The 21,516-nt window shown below is 40.6% G+C and overlaps 1 protein-coding gene across 1 annotated transcript in view; it reads right to left on the reverse strand.

Moving 5' to 3' along the window:
* The window catches only part of LOC128692202 (calcium-activated chloride channel regulator 1-like), a gene marked incomplete at its 5' end in the record, with an annotated part of 76,252 nt that overhangs the window by 39,197 nt on the left and 15,539 nt on the right, over nucleotides 1-21,516 (reverse strand). The window contains 2 exon segments of the mRNA XM_070096359.1: nucleotides 2,534-2,650; nucleotides 10,814-11,035. Coding sequence (XP_069952460.1) covers nucleotides 2,534-2,650; nucleotides 10,814-11,035 — 339 coding nt within the window.

The following is a 21,516-nucleotide window of genomic DNA, read 5'->3' on the forward strand; positions in this document are numbered from 1 at the left end:
TAGCTGAAGAGGGTGGAGCTGCCAGCCACAGGGAGACCCAGAAGACCCGCAAATATGAAGACCTACCACCTTGCTATAACTTCATCCCAATAGGGTCGGAGACCCTTGGAGCATGGGGCAAGTGTGCTGTAAAGTTCCTCAAAGAGCTAGGTGAAAAACTCATCATAGAAACCAAGGACCACAGGGCAGCCAGCTTCCTCTTTCAGAGACTCATTGTTGCGATCCAGAGAGGAAATGCTTGCAGCATTCTGGGCACGCGGCCCACTGCCGGGGAGCTGGACGAAGTATTCGAGATGTAGCTCTGAGTTGTTATCTATGTTGTTTTTCTCCCTATCGTACTTTTGTCAATGTATCTAGTCAATGTGTTTTGTTTTTAAATAAAACATATATGGAATATATAGGGGGTGGTAGGAGAAAATTTTCAAACAGCTTCAGGGAGAACCTTGAGTTTTCTCTGAAGCAAGTTTATTCTGTTCTCTGAAGATGAGGGTCCCCAGGACAGTTCTAGAGGTGGTACCTGGTGGTTAACGCTCTCACTTCACACGGCAAGGGCCTGGGTTCAATTCCCAGCCAGAGTAGAAACATTGGACGTGTTTCTTTCCACCTGTTGTCTATGTTCCCCATCAGTAAAATGGGTACCTGGGTGTTAGTCGACTTGTGTGGGCTGCATCCTGGGACACTGACCTAATTTGCCCGAAATGCGGAGCATAATAAGGGACTTTCTATATAGTAGAATGTCATTGTTGTCAGCTAGGTCTGTATACCTTGTACATGTACTTGTAGTAAATAAAGATATTATTATTATTATTATTATATTTAATTTATGAAGAATATTTTTTTAACACGTCGGGCATTTCCCACCGAGGCAGGGTGACCCAAAAAAAGAAGAAAAACCCGAAAAGAAAGAAAGAACTTTCAGTCGTTCAACACTTTCAACATTACAGGGGTTCGTGGCCTGGTGGTTAATGCTCTCGCTTCACACGGCGAGAGTCTGGGTTCGATTTCCGGCGAGTGTAGAAATATTGGGAGTGTTTCTTTACACCAGTTTATGTTCACCCATCAGTAAAATGGGTACCTGGGTGATAGTCGAGTGGTGTGGGTCGCATCCTGTGCCAAAACTGACCTAATTTGCCCGAATTGCTCTGCATAACAAGAAGCTTTCTATATAGTATTGTCATTGATGTCAGCTAGGACTGTATACCTTGTACATGTACTTGTAGAAATAAAGATATTATTATTATTATCATTATTATTATTATTATTATTATTATTATTATTATTATTATTATTACCATCATCATCACTCGTACATAATCATTGTCTTTGCAGAAGCGCTCAGATACGACAATTTAAATGTCCCTCCAAACTGCCAATATTCCAAACCCCTCCTTTAAAGTGCAGGCATTCTACTTCCCATTTTCAAGATTCAAGTCCGGCTAACCGGTTTCCCTGAATCCCTTCACAAAATATTACCCTGCTCCCACTATAACAGCTCGGCAGGTCCCAAAACACATTCGTTTCCATTCAATCTCTCTAACACGCTCACACATGCCTGCTGCATGTCCAGGCCCCTTGCACACAAAGCCTCTTTTACCCCCTTCCCTCCAGCCTTTCCAGGACGACCCTACACTGCCTTCCTTCCTCTACAGATTATTGCGCTCTCCAAGTCATTCTACTTTGTTCCATTATCTGTAAATGACCAAACCACCTCAACCCCTCTTCAGCCCGAATTCTCTGCATAATATTTACACCACACATTGCCCTTAGACACAACATCTCCACTGCCTACAGCCGCCTCCTCGCTACAGCATTTACAACCCAAGCTTCACACCCATATAAGAGTGTTGGTACTACTATACTTTCGTACATTCCCTTTGCCTCCATAGATAATGTTTTGTCTCCACATATACCTCAATGCACCACTCAACTTTTTTCCTTCATCAGTTCTATGGTTAACCTCATCCTGATGCTAAATACTATTGTCCTCGAGGATGCGATCCACAACAGTCTCCTAGCACCCAGTTACCCAATTACGAGTGAGCAGGAACATCAGGGAGATTCCCAAACGTCTCACCTAGTTCGTTAATTGAACCCCAGTTCTTTAGGTTATGAGCAATGGTCAGCTTTAGTCTAATAGATGCCATTATGTCATCACTGGCTCATAATTACCAGGGTACCTCTAGAGGCCTCGAGGAAATTTTAGGGGCCTTTCAATGTAAATAATTTAAAGTTCTTTTAAGTACTGTTAGTGGATTATTTTTGATATGATAGTAATTATTTGTACTGTGCTTGCAGGAAAAGTTTTAATTTTGTTGGATAGTTTTATCTTGGGTTTTCTTAGGTGTGGTCACGTTTACTTTTCATTAAAAAGATTGCAGAATAATTTTTTGGGTCAAAGAGCTTTTTAAACCTCTCAACTTCCCTTCTTAATTTCAATCATGAATATCAGTTTCTCAGTATTAATTAATATTTCAAATTAAGTTATCCACAGGAAGATGGTCAGTGTTAATTTTCATCTAAGGTTATTTCTTACCCAGACTCTGGTGGTGATGGGGAGGGTATAGGCGTCTCGTTGACGGGCGGTGACAGACACCTTCACCATTCTTGAAGCATCTCCGTCTAACTTGACTTCCCACTTCCACATTCCAACCTTTTGGTAACATAGGAATATAAATAATGTTGGCAGTTGTTCAATAACTATTCCATCATCTTACCCACATGCACGCCCATGTGAACACAGCCCAGAGCTAAGGGGTATGTCCTACGAAGAGAGGTTAAGGGAAATCGACCTGATGACACTGGAGGACACGAGAGATAGGGGGAACATGATAACAACATACAAAATACTGAGAGGAATTGACAAGGTGGACAAAGACAGGAGGTTCCAGAGATGGGACACAACAACAAAGGGACACAGTTGGAAGTTGAAAACACAGATGAATCACAGGGATGTTAGGAAGTATTTCTTCAGCTACAGAGTTGTCAGAAAGTGGAATAGTTTGAGAAGCGATGTAGTGGAGGCAGGATCCATACATAGCTTTAAGAAGAGGTATGATAAAGCTCACAGTTCAGGGAGAGTGACCTAGTATCGACCAGTGAAGAGGCAGGGCCAGGAGCTAGGACTCGACCCCTGCAACCTCAACTAGGTGAGTACAGCTCCGTGAGTACATGTATATGTACACATAAACACACAGAATAAGAAGGCACAGTTGCAAATTAGAAAAAAGGAAAACCTACAAAAGGGTATTAATTATTTTCATAAAGTGAAAAAATGAAATGGATTACAAGTGTAAGTAGTAGGTACAAACACTAATTACAGTGGACCCCCGCCTTACGATATTAATCCGTTCCTGAGAGTTCATCCTAAGAAGAAATTATCGTAAGGCGAATTAATTTTCCCCATAAGAAATAATGGAAATCAAATTAATCCGTGCAAGACACCCCAAAGTATGAAAAAAAAAAATTTAACACATGAAATATTAATTTTAATACACACAAACTGAAGAAGATATGCACAATTACTACTCTACTAAGAATAGAATACATGACACTTACCTTTATTGAAGATCTGGTGATGATTGATGGGATGGGAGGAGGGGAGAGTGTGGAAGTTATTATTTAGAAGGGAAATCCCCTTCCATTAGGACTTGATGTAGCAAGTCCTTTTCCGGGGTTACTTCCCTTCTTCTTTTAATGCCACTAGGACCAGCTTGAGAGTCACTGGACCTCTGTCACACAACAAATCTGTCCATAGAGGTCTGTACCTCCCGTTAGGGTGATTTTCATCCATAAAAGTTTGCACTTCAACCCACTTTGCACACATTTCCTTAATCTTTGAAGTAGGCACAATGGATTCCACAACTGGCATAGGCTTCTCAGAGTTAGCCCCAAACCCTTCAAAATCTTTCTTAATTTCCATACTAATTCTCACCCTTTTTACCACAGGGTTGGCACTAGAAGCTTTCTTGGGGCCCAGGTAACTTATTTTGCAGTTACAAGCACAAAAAACACTGGGATAAGGTAAAATGTACCGAATGTATGCGTGGATGCGACTGCACTGGCTGGCTTGTAAACAGTGGTGCTGAGGCCTCTTACAACATGCATGGCTTACGGAGGAAGAATTCTGTTCCACTTCCCCATGGAGGTATGAGGAAATAAACAAGAACAAGAACTAGAAAGAAAATAGAAGAAAACCCAGAGGGGTGTGTATATATATATGCTTGTACATGTATGTGTAGTGTGCCTAAGTGTAAGTAGAAGTAGCAAGACGTACCTGAAATCTTGCATGTGTATGAGACAGAAAAAGAAGACACCAGCAATCCTACCATCGTGTAAAACAATTACAGGCTTCTGTTTTACACTCACTTGGCAGGACGGTAGTACCTCCCTGGGCGGTTGCTGTCTACCAACCTACTACCTATAATATATATACTGTATATATATATATATATATATATATATATATATATATATATATATATATATATATATATATATATATATATATATATATATAATGTGCCAAATAGGTAAAACTTGCTATTTTAGCTTAAATAGCAACACTATTCTTGCCGAATAAGGCAAGCAAAAATTTGCATATGCAGTAATTTCTCAAAAATCATTCTGAACCTAACAAAAAAATTATTTCATTGTGTTTGTTTATTATAAAGTTATTGTAAACTTATATAAAATATATTTAGTTGGATTAGGCTAAATTAAATTGCGCTTGTTATAATAAGGTTAGGTAAGTTTTCTAAGGTTCTTTTGGTACAAAAATATTAATTTTTACATTAACATAAATGAAAAAAATATATTTTTAAACGTATAAGAGAAAATTTTAGAAAGGATTTAATTTTAAACGAGTTTTTGCTAATTGACCAGTTTTACCTATTCAGCACGACGTGTGTGTGTGTGTGTGTGTGTGTGTGTGTGTGTGTATATATATATATATATATATATATATATATATATATATATATATATATATATATATATATATATATATATATATATATATACAGTAGGGCCCTGCTTTATGGTGTTTCGCTTTACGACGTTCCGCTAATACGGTCATTTCAAATTATGACCAAAACTCGCTATACGGCTCCCCCCACCTGACTTTCTAATACGGTCACCGCGCCCCACCCTGTTTGTTTACATTCTTCGTGAGCTCAGTAAGCACTAAGTCTCTCCATTTTGTCTGGAAACTCCAAAATTTCAAATGTTTTTAAAAGTTATTTCATATTTTATATATACTCTAATAATTATACTTATGTATACCTGTACCTAAATGAACTTACATACTGTGCTGGCATGCAGGTACACATTAAAATCGGTAAGTGTCTTATGTCTCCAGACGTCATATTAGTAATGATAATCATCGAGTCATTTAAGTGTCGTATATTACGTTAATATACACATTTTCATTAATCCATCTATGATATTTTTTTCAAAATTATATAATAAACACGATGCATAACATATAAATAAGATAAATACACCCCACAGTAGAATAAATAAACATAAATGTGAGATGTGGTAGCAGACGCCTTGCACAAGTGACGCCATATTAGAAATAATAATGATGATAAATTAGACACATGTGCAACTCTTGGGTATCTTTGTTGAGGAAACGTTTCGCCACACAGTGGCTTCATCAGTCCATACATAGGAGAAACTTGAAGAACAGGAGGAGGGACTGATTACCTCATTCTCCTCCTGTTCTTCAAGTTTCTCCTATGTATGGACTGATGAAGCCACTGTGTGGCGAAACGTTTCCTCAACAAAGATACCCAAGAGTTGCACATGTGTCTAATCTATCAACATGTCGGTTCTCTGAACCATTCATCTAGAAATAATAACAATACTCACCGAGTCTCATTAAATGTCGTATATTACGTTAATATACACATTTTCATTAATCCATCCATGATATTTTTTTCAAAATTATATAATAAACACGATACATAACATAAAAAGATGATAAATACACCCCACAATAGAATAAATAAACATAAATATAAGATGTGGGAGCCAGATAACTTGTACAAGTGACGGCAAGAATAACATTTTCTCTAATCTAACATAAGAGAAAATGTGTTACTGGGGGTAACTGTAGAAAATTATTCCTTTCGTATGTATGTAAGTTTATTCAGGTATACACAAATACAGTTACATAGATTATCATACATAACAACATATGTGTAGAGAACCTAGGATAACCCAAAAAAGTCAGTGTGACTTATTTCCATTGCCTTCACTCAGAGCTTCATTTCTTCTCAAAATGGTGTTACATGAGAATGGGAGTGTTCTTCTTTATTAATTCTACCGTATCAATGTAGAGACAACCTGTACACAATGTAACTTGTACACAAACCAGACGTGTACACTTTGTTTACAAAACTTACCTTCGCCTGGTTTGTTTACATAACTCTGCGCCTGTTCCCTCTCATGTACTCATTCTTTCTCTCTCTCATTTATTCGTTTTATCTCATTTACTTACTCCTGACCCTACATTAAGACTACAAATATTTTAAGGTAAGTAATGAGTGAACTGTATATACATTTTATCGCTCTGGGATGCTTAAATATCATAGAATATATGTGTGGGTGGGTTGGCCTGGTATGGTAGCCTAGCTGACTACCATACATACCACACTTGATTTTTTACAATAAATACTACTCATCTCACCCTATATTTTAAGGTAAGTAATGAGTGAACTGTATATACATTTTATCGCTCTGGGATGCTTAAATATCATAGAATAGTATGTGTGGGTGGGGTGGCCTGGTAAGGTAGCCTGGCTGATTGCCATACATACCACACTTGATTTCTTACAATAAATACTACTTGTCTCACCCTAGATTAAGACTATAAATATTTTAAGGTAAGTAATGAGTGTACTATGTGTGTATTGTACTTTTTTATTGTTTTTTGATGCCTGGTTCTATTGCTAACTTAATATATGTTAGTGTAAACTTGTTATCTAGTGTTTGTATGCATTTATAAGTGGAAAAAAAGGGTGTTCCACTTTACGGCGGTAGCCTGGAACCTAACCTGCCGTATAAGTGGGGCCCTGCTGTGTGTGTATATATATATATATATATATATATATATATATATATATATATATATATATATATATATATATATATATATATATATATATATATATATATATATATATATATATTATATATATATATATATATATTATATATATAAATGTCGTGCCGAATAGGCAGAACTTGCGATCTTGGTTTAAATAGCAATGCTCATCTTGCCATATAGGACAAGTGAAAATTTGTGTATGCAATAATTTCGCCAAAATCATTTTGAACCTAACGAAAAAAAATATATTTCACTGTGTTTGTTTAGTATTAAATTACTATAAACAAATCTAAAATATATTTAGTTGGGTTAGGCTAAAATAAATTGATCTTGTTATAATAAGGTTAGGTAAGTTTTCTAAGATTCTTCTGGTGCAAAATTAAATTTTTTTACGTTAACATTAATGAAAAAAAATATATCTTTAAACGTATAAGAGAAAATTTCAGAAAGGACTTAATCTTAAATGAGTTCTTGCTAATTGACCAGTTTTACATATTCAGCACGACATATATATATATATATATATCTTTCTTTCTTTCAACGTACCAGCCGCATCCCACCAAGGCGGGGTGGCCCAAAAGGAAAAACAAAAGCTTCTCCTTTCAAATTTAGTAATATATACAGAAGGGGTTACTAGCCCCTTGCTCCTGGCATTTTAGTCGCCTCTTACGACACGCATGGCTTACGGAGGAAGAATTCTGTTCCACTTCCACATGGATATATATATATATATATATATATATATATATATATATATATATATATATACATATATATACATTATATATAATGTATATAAACTGCAAAGACGAGACACCCTGAGCAAAGCTTTTTTGTTGTTACTACAAATAGGTAACCATATATACACATTAAACTTCAGACTTGTCTAACAATTGTTGTGAAAACATGGGAAACCTCATTTGTGGTGGGCTATGTGTAGGTATACTGGACTTATTAATAATTAGTTTCATTCTAGTCACCCGAAGCCTATCAGTCTCATTACAAGCCCTGTCAAGGATCTGATGAACACTTTCCTCTACAGGGGACTGTAAGTAAAACAAGTACTCTGGATACTATATGCTTACCAGACTAATGCTAATGTGAGGTCCTTGCTGACACCTGGTTCTTTGTTCATTACCAAGCTAAACGTCCAGCAGACTAGTCGCTGAATAGAGATAAGGAGAGAAATGGATTTTACCTGCCTGCTCAAGTGTTACTTATACCTGAAGATCTGGTGTCTTGGGGTCATGTTGAGGTCAAGGCAGGAAACCCATTAACTTATGTCCTACATAATGATGAGATGTCACCATATTTAAATGTCATCAGTCCTTATAGTCGACACTCAGCACTTGTGCAGGTAATGTCCTCGAAATTAAGCCCACTCTTAGCGTGTGGATTCCGGCTTAAGTCCAGAAAGTCTGTTGAATACTTAAATTAGTCTTGGTACTTAATTCAGTGACCCGGAGAGGCTTGGAACACATAAACAGAGGTTTATCTGCTACCTGAAGGTGCCGCATACTCTCTCCATACGTTAGGGAGCAATACTAAATCAGGATCCCTAATCAACGAATCACGAATGCCCATTGTTCTGTCCACTATGGATCTTCACAAAAGACAGAGTCCTCCAGGCATTTAAACAGCCTGACCTACACAGGCCGGCTTTGTCCTGGGGCACTGTTACCAGCCCTGGTAACTGCCCCAGGGCACTCTTGAACGTCAGTTAATATGACATTCATAAAACTCATTAGTATTCTGAGAGCTAGTAACAAGTGGATCTCATTTTCTCATGTTGCAAGTGCCACCTGCCAGGCAGGCAGGTGTAGTAATTGGCACTATAGTATGGTGGGAAAGAACGTTGTACCCTCCCTCCACGTGCCAGGGAGGGGAGGGGAGTTAATGGTCACACAGACCACTGGGTCACGTAGACTAAACAGAGGGTGAAGGTTATTACTGCACTATCTCTAGAATATTCTAACATACGGGGATTCAAAAAATCCCACACCATTAGAGAAAAAATATGTAAAAGCATCTGGAGATCACAACTTGCTATTACCGTGACCCATTTTCCCATGTCAGTCTGATATCTTTGTTTGGCACCCCAATACGCATCTTGGCGACAGTCAAAAGATTACAGAGGAGCATAATTTGCCCAGGAACTGAGCGCCAACATGTTTCCTAGGTATGTTACAGTGGTAAATAACTATTTTCAAATTTTATTGAATATAGAACAATAGTAATGAGTCTACACGATCATGAATTCTGTCACAGAACATTACAATGTCTCTTAATTCATGAATTTTGAAGTGTTCCAGCAAAGAATGATACAGGATATAACAGTTCCTCTGACAAACGTTTTTACTACGCCTCAAGATTACGGGTAGTGATTGTATCACTAACATATGAATGCTTATTTTGTATTTTTTGTTGCCTCATTTTATTGGTGGTTCCCCGTTTTCTGCTCGGGTATGAAGATATTCTTGCCTTTACGTAAGGAGAACGAGGAATACCTAAGTCCATTGTCTACAGTCCTACCGTATTTGTTTGGCTACTTTGGGGCTCAGTCCTCTGACACATTATGTGCCTGTATAATCTTTTGACTCACACCCACAAGATGGCTATGTGGTGCATCATAAAGCAATTAAACAACATCAAGAATAAAGAGCGTATTCCAATTATTATCCCAGAGGATAACCCAATAAAAAGCCAGTCATTGTGATTTATTTCCACTGGGATCATTTGGTACTCTTCCAGGATGCGACCCACAATAGTCGCTTAACATTGATTAGTACTATATTCACAAAGAAGTAAGGATCATACAACACTAATTAACTCTACAATCAACAAAACACTAGGGTACCCACTTACTGGTGGGTGAAAAGGAACAACAGGAGGAAGGAAACATGTCGAGAGTTTCTACTCGTCTCAGATTCCAACCAGGATCCTTCAGTTGTGAACCGACGGTGCTACCACGTAAGTCATTGACTGGTGTTAGTGTACGATATAACTGGTTAAATTTGGCTAAAATTGCCTTAGCGAATTTCCAAAGGTACATATAAATCGTATACTTTAAGTGGCATAAGCAAAAGTAGCTAATGTGAAAAATGTCAGAAGACTGAACAAAGATTCGTTTAGAACGTTATACACGAAGTACGTTAAACCCATCTTGGAGTATGCAGCGCCAACTTGGAGCCCACACCTGATCAAGTATATAAACTAGAAGGGATCCAAAGGTGTGCACAGAGACTGGTGCTGTAAATGGGGAGGAAGGGGCGGGGGGAGAGATGGACTTCAAAGACAGCCTTAAGGAACGTTAGGGAGATTTTTTTTTTTTTTTTGTCTTGGGGTGGAAAGTGGCATGCACTAGATGAAAATGTAATGAAGACAAACACAATGCGCAGTTGCAAGAGTAGATATGATTAAGCGCAGGAGTTTAGATAAGAGGATGATAAGAGTTAAGAGAAAAACTAAGAATTATCCCTAGAAACAAATAGGAGAGTTATAAATTGGATTGAAGTCACTGGCTAGCCAGACGCTTCCAAAATAAAGATACCCAAATGTTGCACAGTTGTCTCATTTATCAACCTGTAGGTCTGGTTTTCTGAACCATTTATAGGAATTAACGCTTGTTTTTGGTTATAATAATAATAAACCATTTATTCAAACACACGTACACCATGCACACAGGCAAGACACATCACGTACGTCTGCCAGTGGAATAATGATGGTCCACAGGAAACTGATATCATCATAATCTTTGGCATAAATAATATTGCCATAAGGGTCTGTCAGGCGAGGTGCTTCTCTTATGTGATCCTTTTTGTCTGTCTGAAGGCGGAAGACGAGATTCTTTCCCACGCTGTTGTCTACACTAAAATAATTTTCCACTGCATAATCTCGAGTCTTAATCTCTGGCGATTCATAGATCTGAAATATTAATTTGGTCAGGACCATTAGAATGTTAACGTGGAAAACTAGGTACAATTTGAAATTCAGTGGGCACTGAGAATGATTTCACAAACGAGAACTTGAGTTAAAATATTTATGTAACACTGGCATGCCCTAATTAGCTTTGATGACATTAAAATCAGAGCTTACAAAAGTGATTATTTAGTTAACACAGTCTAGTTTGGTCATGGTGACTGGAAGAATGACATGAGGATTTTTTAAATGTGAATAATAGTGTTTTAATTAATGAATGGAGATGTGGCGAAATGTATAAATGGGAATATGAATAAATAAAGAGGATATGAATAGAGTGTTGAAATATATCTGCCCAAGACAGCAAACAATGGATTTAGAAAGGAGATAGGAAATTGGTGGTTTAACAACAGATGTTTATGTGAAATTTACTGCCTAGTAGTGTTACTGAACAACTTGTAAACCAAGCGAAACGCTGTCATTAAAAGTTATCTTATAATGTCTGTTTGTAACCCAAAACCTCGCAGGGTTTATTAGCCAGCAGCTCGGTGTTAAATATTAGGAATTGTTGAACATATGTCACAATACAGTGGATGGAACAATTCACACACAGCCCACACTTAAGAAACTTACGACTATGTTTCGGTACTTCCTGGGACGTTTCGGTCCAGGACGGACCGAAACGTCGTCGTAAGTATCTTCTCTTTAGTATGGGTTATTTGTGAGCTACGGGTTTAAGTTTGAAATCATCTGCGAGGTAATAAAAAGGTACACGAGAAAAGCTGGAGATTGGAATAAAGGCAAGTGTTTAAATTATTATTGTACATTCATGGGAGGGATGTTGATCCCGCTGGGGTCATACAGGGCCTTGAAGAATGGAAGGCATTCAGACTATTCAAGGAACTGGAATGCAGGTCTAGTTCCTTAGAAAGTGTTCAGATACTTTGTTAAATATGAAATAGTCATTTTAAGAGTTTCTAACGATTTTGTCGAACAAGAAGCGGTCTTCCGGTCATCTTCCTCGTGGACACCGGAAGCAATATCAGAGAAACAGTATGTAGAAGAAATCTTGATTCTGTCAGAATGATGACTCTCCGACTCTTAAACTTGTCGGCACCATTCGTTAATCAAATCAGTGTTTGAAAAAAAAAATCAGTACTGAAATTAATGAAACACAAAAAAGGCAATTCTGCACTATATTATTATTATTATTATTATTATTATTATTATTATTATTATTATTATTATTATTATTATCAATAATATATAATGTACAAAAAATACGACTGATCTGGATGATTTCCGCCATTATAGTTTAAAAATTTCAGTATTAGGTTTGTTTTACAGTTGAGATATTTTGTCTTGTAAATGGTTAAAAGAGCAACGTAACCTAATCTAACTAAACCCAACCTAACCCAATCTAACGTAACATAACATTGGTCTACATGCGTTTTTGTTTACATTCTGCATGGCGCGTGACACGACTCATTGCTATTATCTCCCAAAAAAGCAATTTGCACAATACTTATTTTTTTTTCTACCTTAGAGGTAAAAATGGTTACAACCATTCCATAATTTTTAAAGGGGTGGACCGGTAAGACAGCAGAAGGCCTCGGTCAGATGACCAAAAGCTCCAGCGGAGGGTCATTACCTGGAGTTTACCTGGAGAGAGTTCCGGAGGTCAACGCCCCCGCGGCCCGGTCTGTGACCAGGCCTCCTGGTGGATCAGAGCCTGATCAACCAGGCTGTTACTGTTGGCTGCACGCAAACCAACGTACGAGCCACAGCCCGGCTGGTCAGGAACCGACTTTAGGTGCTTGTCCAGTGCCAGCTTGAAGACTGCCAGGGGTCTGTTGGTAATCCCCCTTATGTATGCTGGGAGGCAGTTGAACAGTCTCGGGCCCCTGACACTTACTGTATGGTCTCTTAACGTGCTAGTGACATTATCTTAAGACCCGCGTCAGAAAACTTGTCCTGTTTTCTGACGAACCTTACCTAACCTAACCTAATACTTATTTGGTGATGTAACACATATGTTGTATGAATTGTAAAATGTACACTAATGCCAGAGACCACACCCTAATTCTGTCACAAACCGTCCATCCCATCTCCTCCCCCAATCTCCCCCAACCAATGTCAGTAACCTGACAGCAGTGGTACGAGGAGGTGTTGTTGTGTCTCTGTTGACACCGCTGGGAAATTACTGGTGTTAAGATGGCAGTTTGTCATCGCAGACGCGTTAATACTATTGGTATTGAACTACTTCGAGGTGCGATTACACCTAGTTCAGCTCAAATACTCTTACCCAAGATAATCAGGGAGACATACGGCATACAAGATGGTGAATTGTATGGGGTAGCGCTGAACGGAGCGCATAGAGTATTTGTGAAACTGCTTGCTGCGACAGTTTATGAATCGGTGGTTAGGCGCTTTCAAGATGTGTGTTTTGACGTTACGCCTGCTGTGCGTGTGAGACTGGTGGACGTGTCTTGATATTATACTTGGATAAAGTTGCGGAATGTCCCCTTCGAGGCGAATGAAGCTGACATCAGAAACGTCTTTGAGAAATATGGAACTGTGCACTCTGCCCAGCAGGGTAAAGTGGATAATGGGTGCCTACGCAGGTATGCCGGAAGGTACATTCAGCCTTAAGATGACGTTGCGTCAACCCATACCATCATATGTGTATCTTCAAGATTTTAGGACACAGGTAATGGTTTTATATCCTGGACAGCGGCGTACGTGTCGCATTTGTGGAGAGTATGACCACATAGCGGCGGCATGCGAAAAGAACAGACGCGTGACCAAACCTGTGCAAGAAGAGGTAGCCCCAGTCACACGTGATGAAGGTGAGCATCGTTCGTCAGAGGAAGGGCGTGGTCGTTTGTGGAGTGAGATGGTGGACCAGGCTTTTCGAAATGAGAGCGAGTCCTCCCCTCAGCTCCCTGCACCTGAGTCGTTGCCGATACCATCTGCTGGATTGGTACCCCGGCATGACGTGTTGAGTATAGGTGAGGATTTAGACGAAGTTTTAAGGACCTTGTCACCGCAAGTGGTGGAAGCTCCGTCTCCGGAAGACGTAGCTGGAGACTTTTTGAGTCCGGATTGTCAACAATATGAGACTCGGCAGAAGGACGACGAGACTGGGACATCGGGAGACTTCATACCTCATTGTGAGGTGGATGTTGAGGTACACCGTGAGGCTTCCTCGGATCTTGACATGGAGGATAAGAACGTTACGAGGAAACGGGCAGCTACGTCAGATTCGGATGACGTACTGACGCCGGCACAGAGGACTGGAAAAAAAACTGAGAGGATGGGTGGGGGGAGGGGGGGGTCATGAGGGACGCCATCGCAAGAAGGGAGGCGAATGGGAAGGTACTGTAAAGAAGACACATAGACATAACAAATCAAGTGGTGAACCATGGGAGGAGAAGAGGAAAGGGTGGAAAATATAACAGGCCTTAGGTGTATGACTGCTAATGTTAACGGTTTATGTACTAGACTAAAGAGAGATTGGTTGAGCAGTTTTCTTAGCAAACATAGAATTGATGTTCTGTTCCTTCAAGAGCACAATTTCAAAGAAGGAGAAGTGTTGCAGGTTGCAGGTTATACAGTACTGACCCTGCCAACTATCCGTTTGAAAGGTGGTGTGGGTCTTTTAATAAAAGAGACGAGCCCATTTGTGTTGCCCATTTGTGTTGCAGAGATGTGAGGGGGGTGGGGGGAGGGTGTTGCGAGTGGATGGGACTTGGATGGGAAAGCGTGTATCTTTGGTAAGTGTCTATGCCCCTGCGGAGAATGACACGAAGGTTCGAACGGATTTTGTGTGTGAGGACCTTGTCTATTTTTTGCGTGGTCTTCCGGAAGTAGCGATAGTGGGAGGTGACTGGAACTGTGTCATAAGGGCGGCTGACGTCGAACCCAAAGGGGCTGGGCATGTGTCTGCACCTCTCAGAGATTTGTTGAGGGATGTTAAGTTATGAGATGTGTTTGGGGGAGGGGTGTGGGAAACAGAACATACTTTTATCAGAAGGGGATATGCTGCAAGGTTAGACAGTGTATATTTCGCAGGGAGTAGTTGTAAAGTCTTTTAATACGGTGGAGACGGTCTTGTCAGATCATAGGGCAGTTGTAGTGGAGGTAGGGTGGGAGGGAATGGCGGAAATTTATAAGAATTATTGGAAATTAAATATTAGTGTGTTAAGTGATGAGGAAGGGTTAGAGGGTTTTTCTATGCTATGGAATGAGCTTTCAGGGGAAGCTCAAGAGGTGGAAGACATTGTAACGTGGTGGGACTCGGTGGCAAAGGAAAGGATAAAATCCTTTTACGTGAGGGAGGGTAGGCGTATAAACACTTTAAAATATGGGCTAGCGAATTATTTAGAGGATCGATTACGAAGTTGTTATGGGCAGGGATCGGTTGGTGGTGTTTACCCCATGGACGAGATTGTAGACATAAAAGAGAGCTTGCGAACGTTGCATAATGAGCGGTTTCAAGCGGTGAGGGTGCAAGCAGGATTAGAAGAAGTTTTGTGGGGAGACAGGCCATCCGCGTGTGTGTTGAGACAACAAAAGCAAAAGCAGGCGCTGACGGCAATCCCGAGCTTGGAGGTAAATGAGACGATGGGAATCCATAGAGCAGGTCAAGTGATACGAAACACAAAAACTATGAGTGCATATGCGGATACGTGGTATAAAAAACACTGGACTAGTAGTGGCGTGGATGAAGTGGAATTAAGTAAGATGTGCACATATGCTAAGTGCATTTTGGGTCACAGTGATAGGAAGGCTTTGGGTGGGGTTATTACTGAGGAGGAAATTGAAATTGCTTTACACGGAATGAGGAAGGGCAAGGCCCCGGGTATTGATGGTTTACCGGTGGAATTTTATTTGCAGCATTGGGAGTTGATTGGGAAGTTCATGGTAAGATTATTAAATTGTATGAAGGAGAAGGGTACGTTAGGGGATAAGCAGAATACGGCAGTTGTGGTGTTGGTCCCGAAAGGCAAAGGGCAGCCAAACCTTGGGAAGTATAGGGCGATATCGTTGCTCTGTGCAGACTATAAGGTTTTCGCAAAAATTTTGGGTAATAGGGTAAAATGCGTGGTGGGGAGGGTCGTTTCGCCATCGCAGTATGGGTTGCCGGGCAGGTCGATGTTAGAAGGTCACGGGCTTATAAGAAGTTTTGTGGAGTCAAAGGGGGGAGGGGAGGGGGCGGCTTTACTAGCCTTGGACTGGCGGGCCGCCTATGATAGAGTGGAAAGGGGTGCACTGCAGAGTATTCTTCGGAGACAGGGTTATGGAGAAGAAATAGTTGGGTGGGTAAACACGCTGTATAAGGGGGCAAAGATGAGGGTACAAATAAATGGGTGTATGGGGACGGACTTTGAGATGGGTAGAGGTTTAAGACAAGGGTGCCCTATGTCACAGATCTTATTTGCGTGTTTTCAGGATCCCTTTTACAGGATGGTTGAGAGCACAGTTAGTTCCCGGGGTGGGGGTGGGGTAGGGGAAGGGGATTGTTGGCCGGCATTAATAGGTTATGTGGATGATACGACTGTTTTGGTGTGTGAACGAATGTCTATGCAAGGGTTGGAAGATGTTTACCTGGAGTTTACCTGGAGAGAGTTTCGGGGGTCAACGCCCCCGCGGCCCGGTCTGTGACCAGGCCTCCTGGTGGATCAGCGCCTGATCAACCAGGCTGTTGCTGCTGGCTGCACGCAAACCAACGTACGAGCCACAGCCCGGCTGATCAGGAACTGACTTTAGGTGCTTGTCCAGTGCCAGCTTGAAGACTGCCAGGGGTCTGTTGGTAATCCCCCTTATGTGTGCTGGGAGGCAGTTGAACAGTCTCGGGCCCCTGACACTTATTGTATGGTCTCTTAACGTGCTAGTGACACCCCTGCTTTTCATTGGGGGGATGGTGCATCGTCTGCCAAGTCTTTTGCTTTCGTAGTGAGTGATTTTCGTGTGCAAGTTCGGTACTAGTCCCTCTAGGATTTTCCAGGTGTATATAATCATGTATCTCTCCCTCCTGCGTTCCAGGGAATACAGGTTTAGAAACCTCAAGCGCTCCCAGTAATTGAGGTGTTTTTATCTCCGTTATGAGCGCCGTGAAAGTTCTCTGTACATTTTCTAGGTCGGCAATTTCACCTGCCTTGAAAGGTGCTGTTAGAGTGCAGCAATATTCCAGCCTAGATAGAACAAGTGACCTGAAGAGTGTCATCATGGGCTTGGCCTCCCTAGTTTTGAAGGTTCTCATTATCCATCCTGTCATTTTTCTAGCAGATGCGATTGATACAATGTTATGGTCCTTGAAGGTGAGATCCTCCGACATAATCACTCCCAGGTCTTTGACGTTGGTGTTTCGCTCTATTTTGTGGCCAGAATTTGTTTTGTACTCTGATGAAGATTTAATTTCCTCATGTTTACCATATCTGAGTAATTGAAATTTCTCATCGTTGAACTTCATATTGTTTTCTGCAGCCCACTGAAAGATTTGGTTGATGTCCGCCTGGAGCCTTGCAGTGTCTGCAATGGAAGACACTGTCATGCAGATTCGGGTGTCATCTGCAAAGGAAGACACGGTGCTGTGGCTGACATCCTTGTCTATGTCGGATATGAGGATGAGGAACAAGATGGGAGCTAGTACTGTGCCTTGTGGAACAGAGCTTTTCACCGTAGCTGCCTCGGACTTTACTCTGTTGACGACTACTCTCTGTGTTCTGTTAGTGAGGAAATTATAGATCCATCGACCGACTTTTCCTGTTGTTCCTTTAGCGCGCATTTTGTGCGCTATTACGCCATGGTCACACTTGTCGAAGGCTTTTGCAAAGTCTGTATATATTACATCTGCATTCTTTTTGTCTTCTAGTGCATTTAGGACCTTGTCGTAGTGATCCAGTAGTTGAGACAGACAGGAGCGACCTGTTCTAAACCCATGTTGCCCTGGGTTGTGTAACTGATGGGTTTCTAGATGGGTGGTGATCTTGCTTCTTAGGACCCTTTCAAAGTTTTTATGATATGGGATGTTAGTGCTATTGGTCTGTAGTTCTTTGCTGTTGCTTTACTGCCCCCTTTGTGGAGTGGGGCTATGTCTGTTGTTTTTAGTAACTGAGGGACGACCCCCGTGTCCATGCTCCCTCTCCATAGGATGGAAAAGGCTCGTGATAGGGGCTTCTTGCAGTTCTTGATGAACACAGAGTTCCATGAGTCTGGCCCTGGGGCAGAGTGCATGGGCATGTCATTTATCGCCTGTTCGAAGTCATTTGGCGTCAGGATAACATCGGATAGGCTTGTGTTAATCAAATTTTGTGGCTCTCTCATAAAAAATTCATTTTGATCTTCGACTCTCAGTCTGGTTAGCGGCTTGCTAAAAACTGAGTCATATTGGGACTTGAGTAGCTCACTCATTTCCTTGCTGTCATCTGTGTAGGACCCATCTTGTTTAAGTAGGGGCCCAATACTGGACGTTGTTCTCGATTTTGATTTGGCATAGGAGAAGAAATACTTTGGGTTTCTTTCGATTTCATTTATGGCTTTTAGTTCTTCCCGCGATTCCTGACTCCTAAAGGATTCTTTTAGCTTAAGTTCGATGCTTGCTATTTCTCTGACCAGTGTCTCCCTGCGCATTTCAGATATATTGACCTCTTTTAGCCGCTCTGTTATTCTTTTCCGTCGCCTGTAAAGGGAGCGCCTGTCTCTTTCTATTTTACATCTACTCCTCCTTTTTCTTAGAGGAATAAGCCTTGTGCATACATCGAGTGTCACCGAGTTAATCTGTTCTAGGCATAAGTTTGGGTCTGTGTTGCTTAGTATATCTTCCCAGCTTATATCGGTTAGGACTTGGTTTACTTGGTCCCACTTTATGTTTTTGTTATTGAAGTTGAATTTGGTGAATGCTCCCTCGTGACTAGTCTCATTTTGTCGGTCTGGGGCTCCACGCATACATGTCTGAACCTCAATTATGTTGTGATCTGAGTATATTGTTTTTGATATGGTGACATTTCTTATCAGATCATCATTGTTAGTGAAGATGAGGTCTAGTGTATTCTCCAGTCTAGTAGGCTCTATTATTTGCTGGTTTAAATTGAATTTTGTGCAGAGATTTAAAAGCTCGTGTGAGTGTGAGTGTGAGTGTTTGAACGTGCCACGGGTATGAAGGTAAATAGTGAAAAGTCGGTGATCATGGGGTTGGGTACCTGGAAAGGGGGTGGAATGGCGAGCTATAACGTGGTTAACACAACTGCGATGTCATTAAAGATTTGCGGTATTATTTATAAGACGATTTGGATGTGGCGCGGGAGGAAAATTCAGTAAGAACATTGGAAAAGGTCATTGGTCGTCTGGGTGTTTTGAGGCCCCAACATCTCACTCTGGCCCAACGTGTGATCGTTGTTAACGTTTTATTGTATAGTAAGGTGTGGCACGTTGCGGCTGTATTCCCAATTACAGGAACAGCGATCAATGGAATATTGAGAAGAGTATTTACCTTTCTGTGGGGATCGAGGTGTGATTGGTTAAAACGTGAGGTTGTTATGTTACCTGTACGTCGAGGAGGTTTGGGATTGTTGGACTTAAAGCGTAGGGTGAATTGTGTTTTTCTAAAGTGGGAGGTTTGGCGTGTGGGTGTGATGGCGGGAAATATGAACCAAGTATATACGAGGGTGAAAAAGTGGTATAGGGGAATGGAGTTAAGGGAATGTGAGATTGTACTACGAGCTTTGTTGATGGTACAGGAATGGAGGAACATTCGCATAAGGGTTTTAAGTAGGTTACTTGGGGGTACGTGCGCAGCTCCAGTAGAAGGTTTGTTCCCCATGTACTCGTGGGAAAATATATGGCTCCGATTTAGTAAGTTGAAATTACAGCCTAGGGTGCGTGAAGTCATGTTTCGTTTTTTACATGGTATATTGCCGTCAGGGGCAATACTACAATCCAGAAGAGTCGTGGAGGGAGGCGGGTGTGGGTTTTGTGGTGGGGAAGACACGGCTTTTCACGTTGTCTATTTTTGCGAAGGTTTAGAAGATGTCAGGAGTTGGTTGGGTAGGGTGGTACAGAGGGTGGGAGGGAGAGGAGTGCAGGTCCTGCGTGCGTTAAGTCTCGACATCGGTGGATTAGACCAGGACGTTGAACGGGCTTTAGATTATATTATCGTGGATTACATTTATATTTCGTGGGTAATGCGGGGGAAAGGGGTCAGTGAGGTGCGAAGGCGTGTCCTTGCAATAACGTTTTATCGTACAATGTGTAGGAATAGGGAATTGTATGGGAGGAGGTGGGATAAGGGTTTTTCAGACGGTTATAAAAGGCTCACTCTTGAAACCCTTGTGAATCTGTGATAAATATACAGGCATGCCGGATAAGTTGTGTAGGTCAGTGGGCAATAGCTGGCTCGTCTCTTCGGGAACGGGTGAGTTGCGTGAATATGAGTTTGGGCATGAATGTATTTTAGTTGTTATGAATGTGTGGTTGTAGATTCAGGGGTTAGGGTTACTTATTTGTACCTTTTGTGTACAAAATGACTGGGGTGCCTTTACATATTTGTTATGTTTTTGATGCTTTCCTTTGTGTAAAGACTCGTTGTATTCTTGAGTCACTAGTTTTCTTAGTTTTGTTTTTGATTGTGTTATGGAGGTTCAGATATTTGGGTATATAAACATGCATATATATATATATATATGCATGTTTTATCCCTTCCCTGTTACTGTTCAATCTAGTCTGTGAGTCACCAATTGTATCCTATAAATATTTAGCAACATTATGATTTTTGTTTGTGATTCAAACGTATTTCATAGGTATCAAGATTGAACACATATAGAATGGATGGAAATTGCTGATGATTAATATGATCGTCAATTTATATAATATTTATTATGTTAATGAATTTGTGTTAGAGTAAATCATTGAATTTGTGTCTAAGTTGGAATTTCTATAATCAATTGTATATTTTGTATGCAAATTACATAAACTATTGTTTAATCATCAATGTAACATGTTTGTATGATGTGCATGTAGGTTATAATGGGTTAAGTGGGGTTTCCACCAGTGTTATATTTGTTACGCAAACAGTTATATCTTTTGGTATTGTGTGTGTTTAGTGAAACGTACTTATGCATTTTATGGTGTGTTTGTTGTATATATCTATACGTATTTATGGAAAATTTTATAGGGTGATTACCTTTATGTACCTCAACATTACATGCTTACAAGTAAACTCATTGGGAGACAACCATATTGTTTACCGTAGTCACCCCGTGTAGACATGTGAGAAAACTTAACCACCCCTGGTCACGGCAAGTGGTTCCTTCGACCTCACAATCTTATCCATATCTATCCGAGACCAGTATGGATTGGATAGCACCCACAAGTATGGTGCTACTAATTAATTGTGGACTGTATAGATTATATTAGTTTAACTGAATGCAGGGGGGTGGGGTAGGTTACACATGGATATATCCATCAAGGAAAACACTTGTACATAA

Source organism: Cherax quadricarinatus, chromosome 53 (genome assembly GCF_038502225.1).
Source record: "Cherax quadricarinatus isolate ZL_2023a chromosome 53, ASM3850222v1, whole genome shotgun sequence".
Lineage (NCBI taxonomy): Eukaryota > Metazoa > Arthropoda > Malacostraca > Decapoda > Parastacidae > Cherax > Cherax quadricarinatus.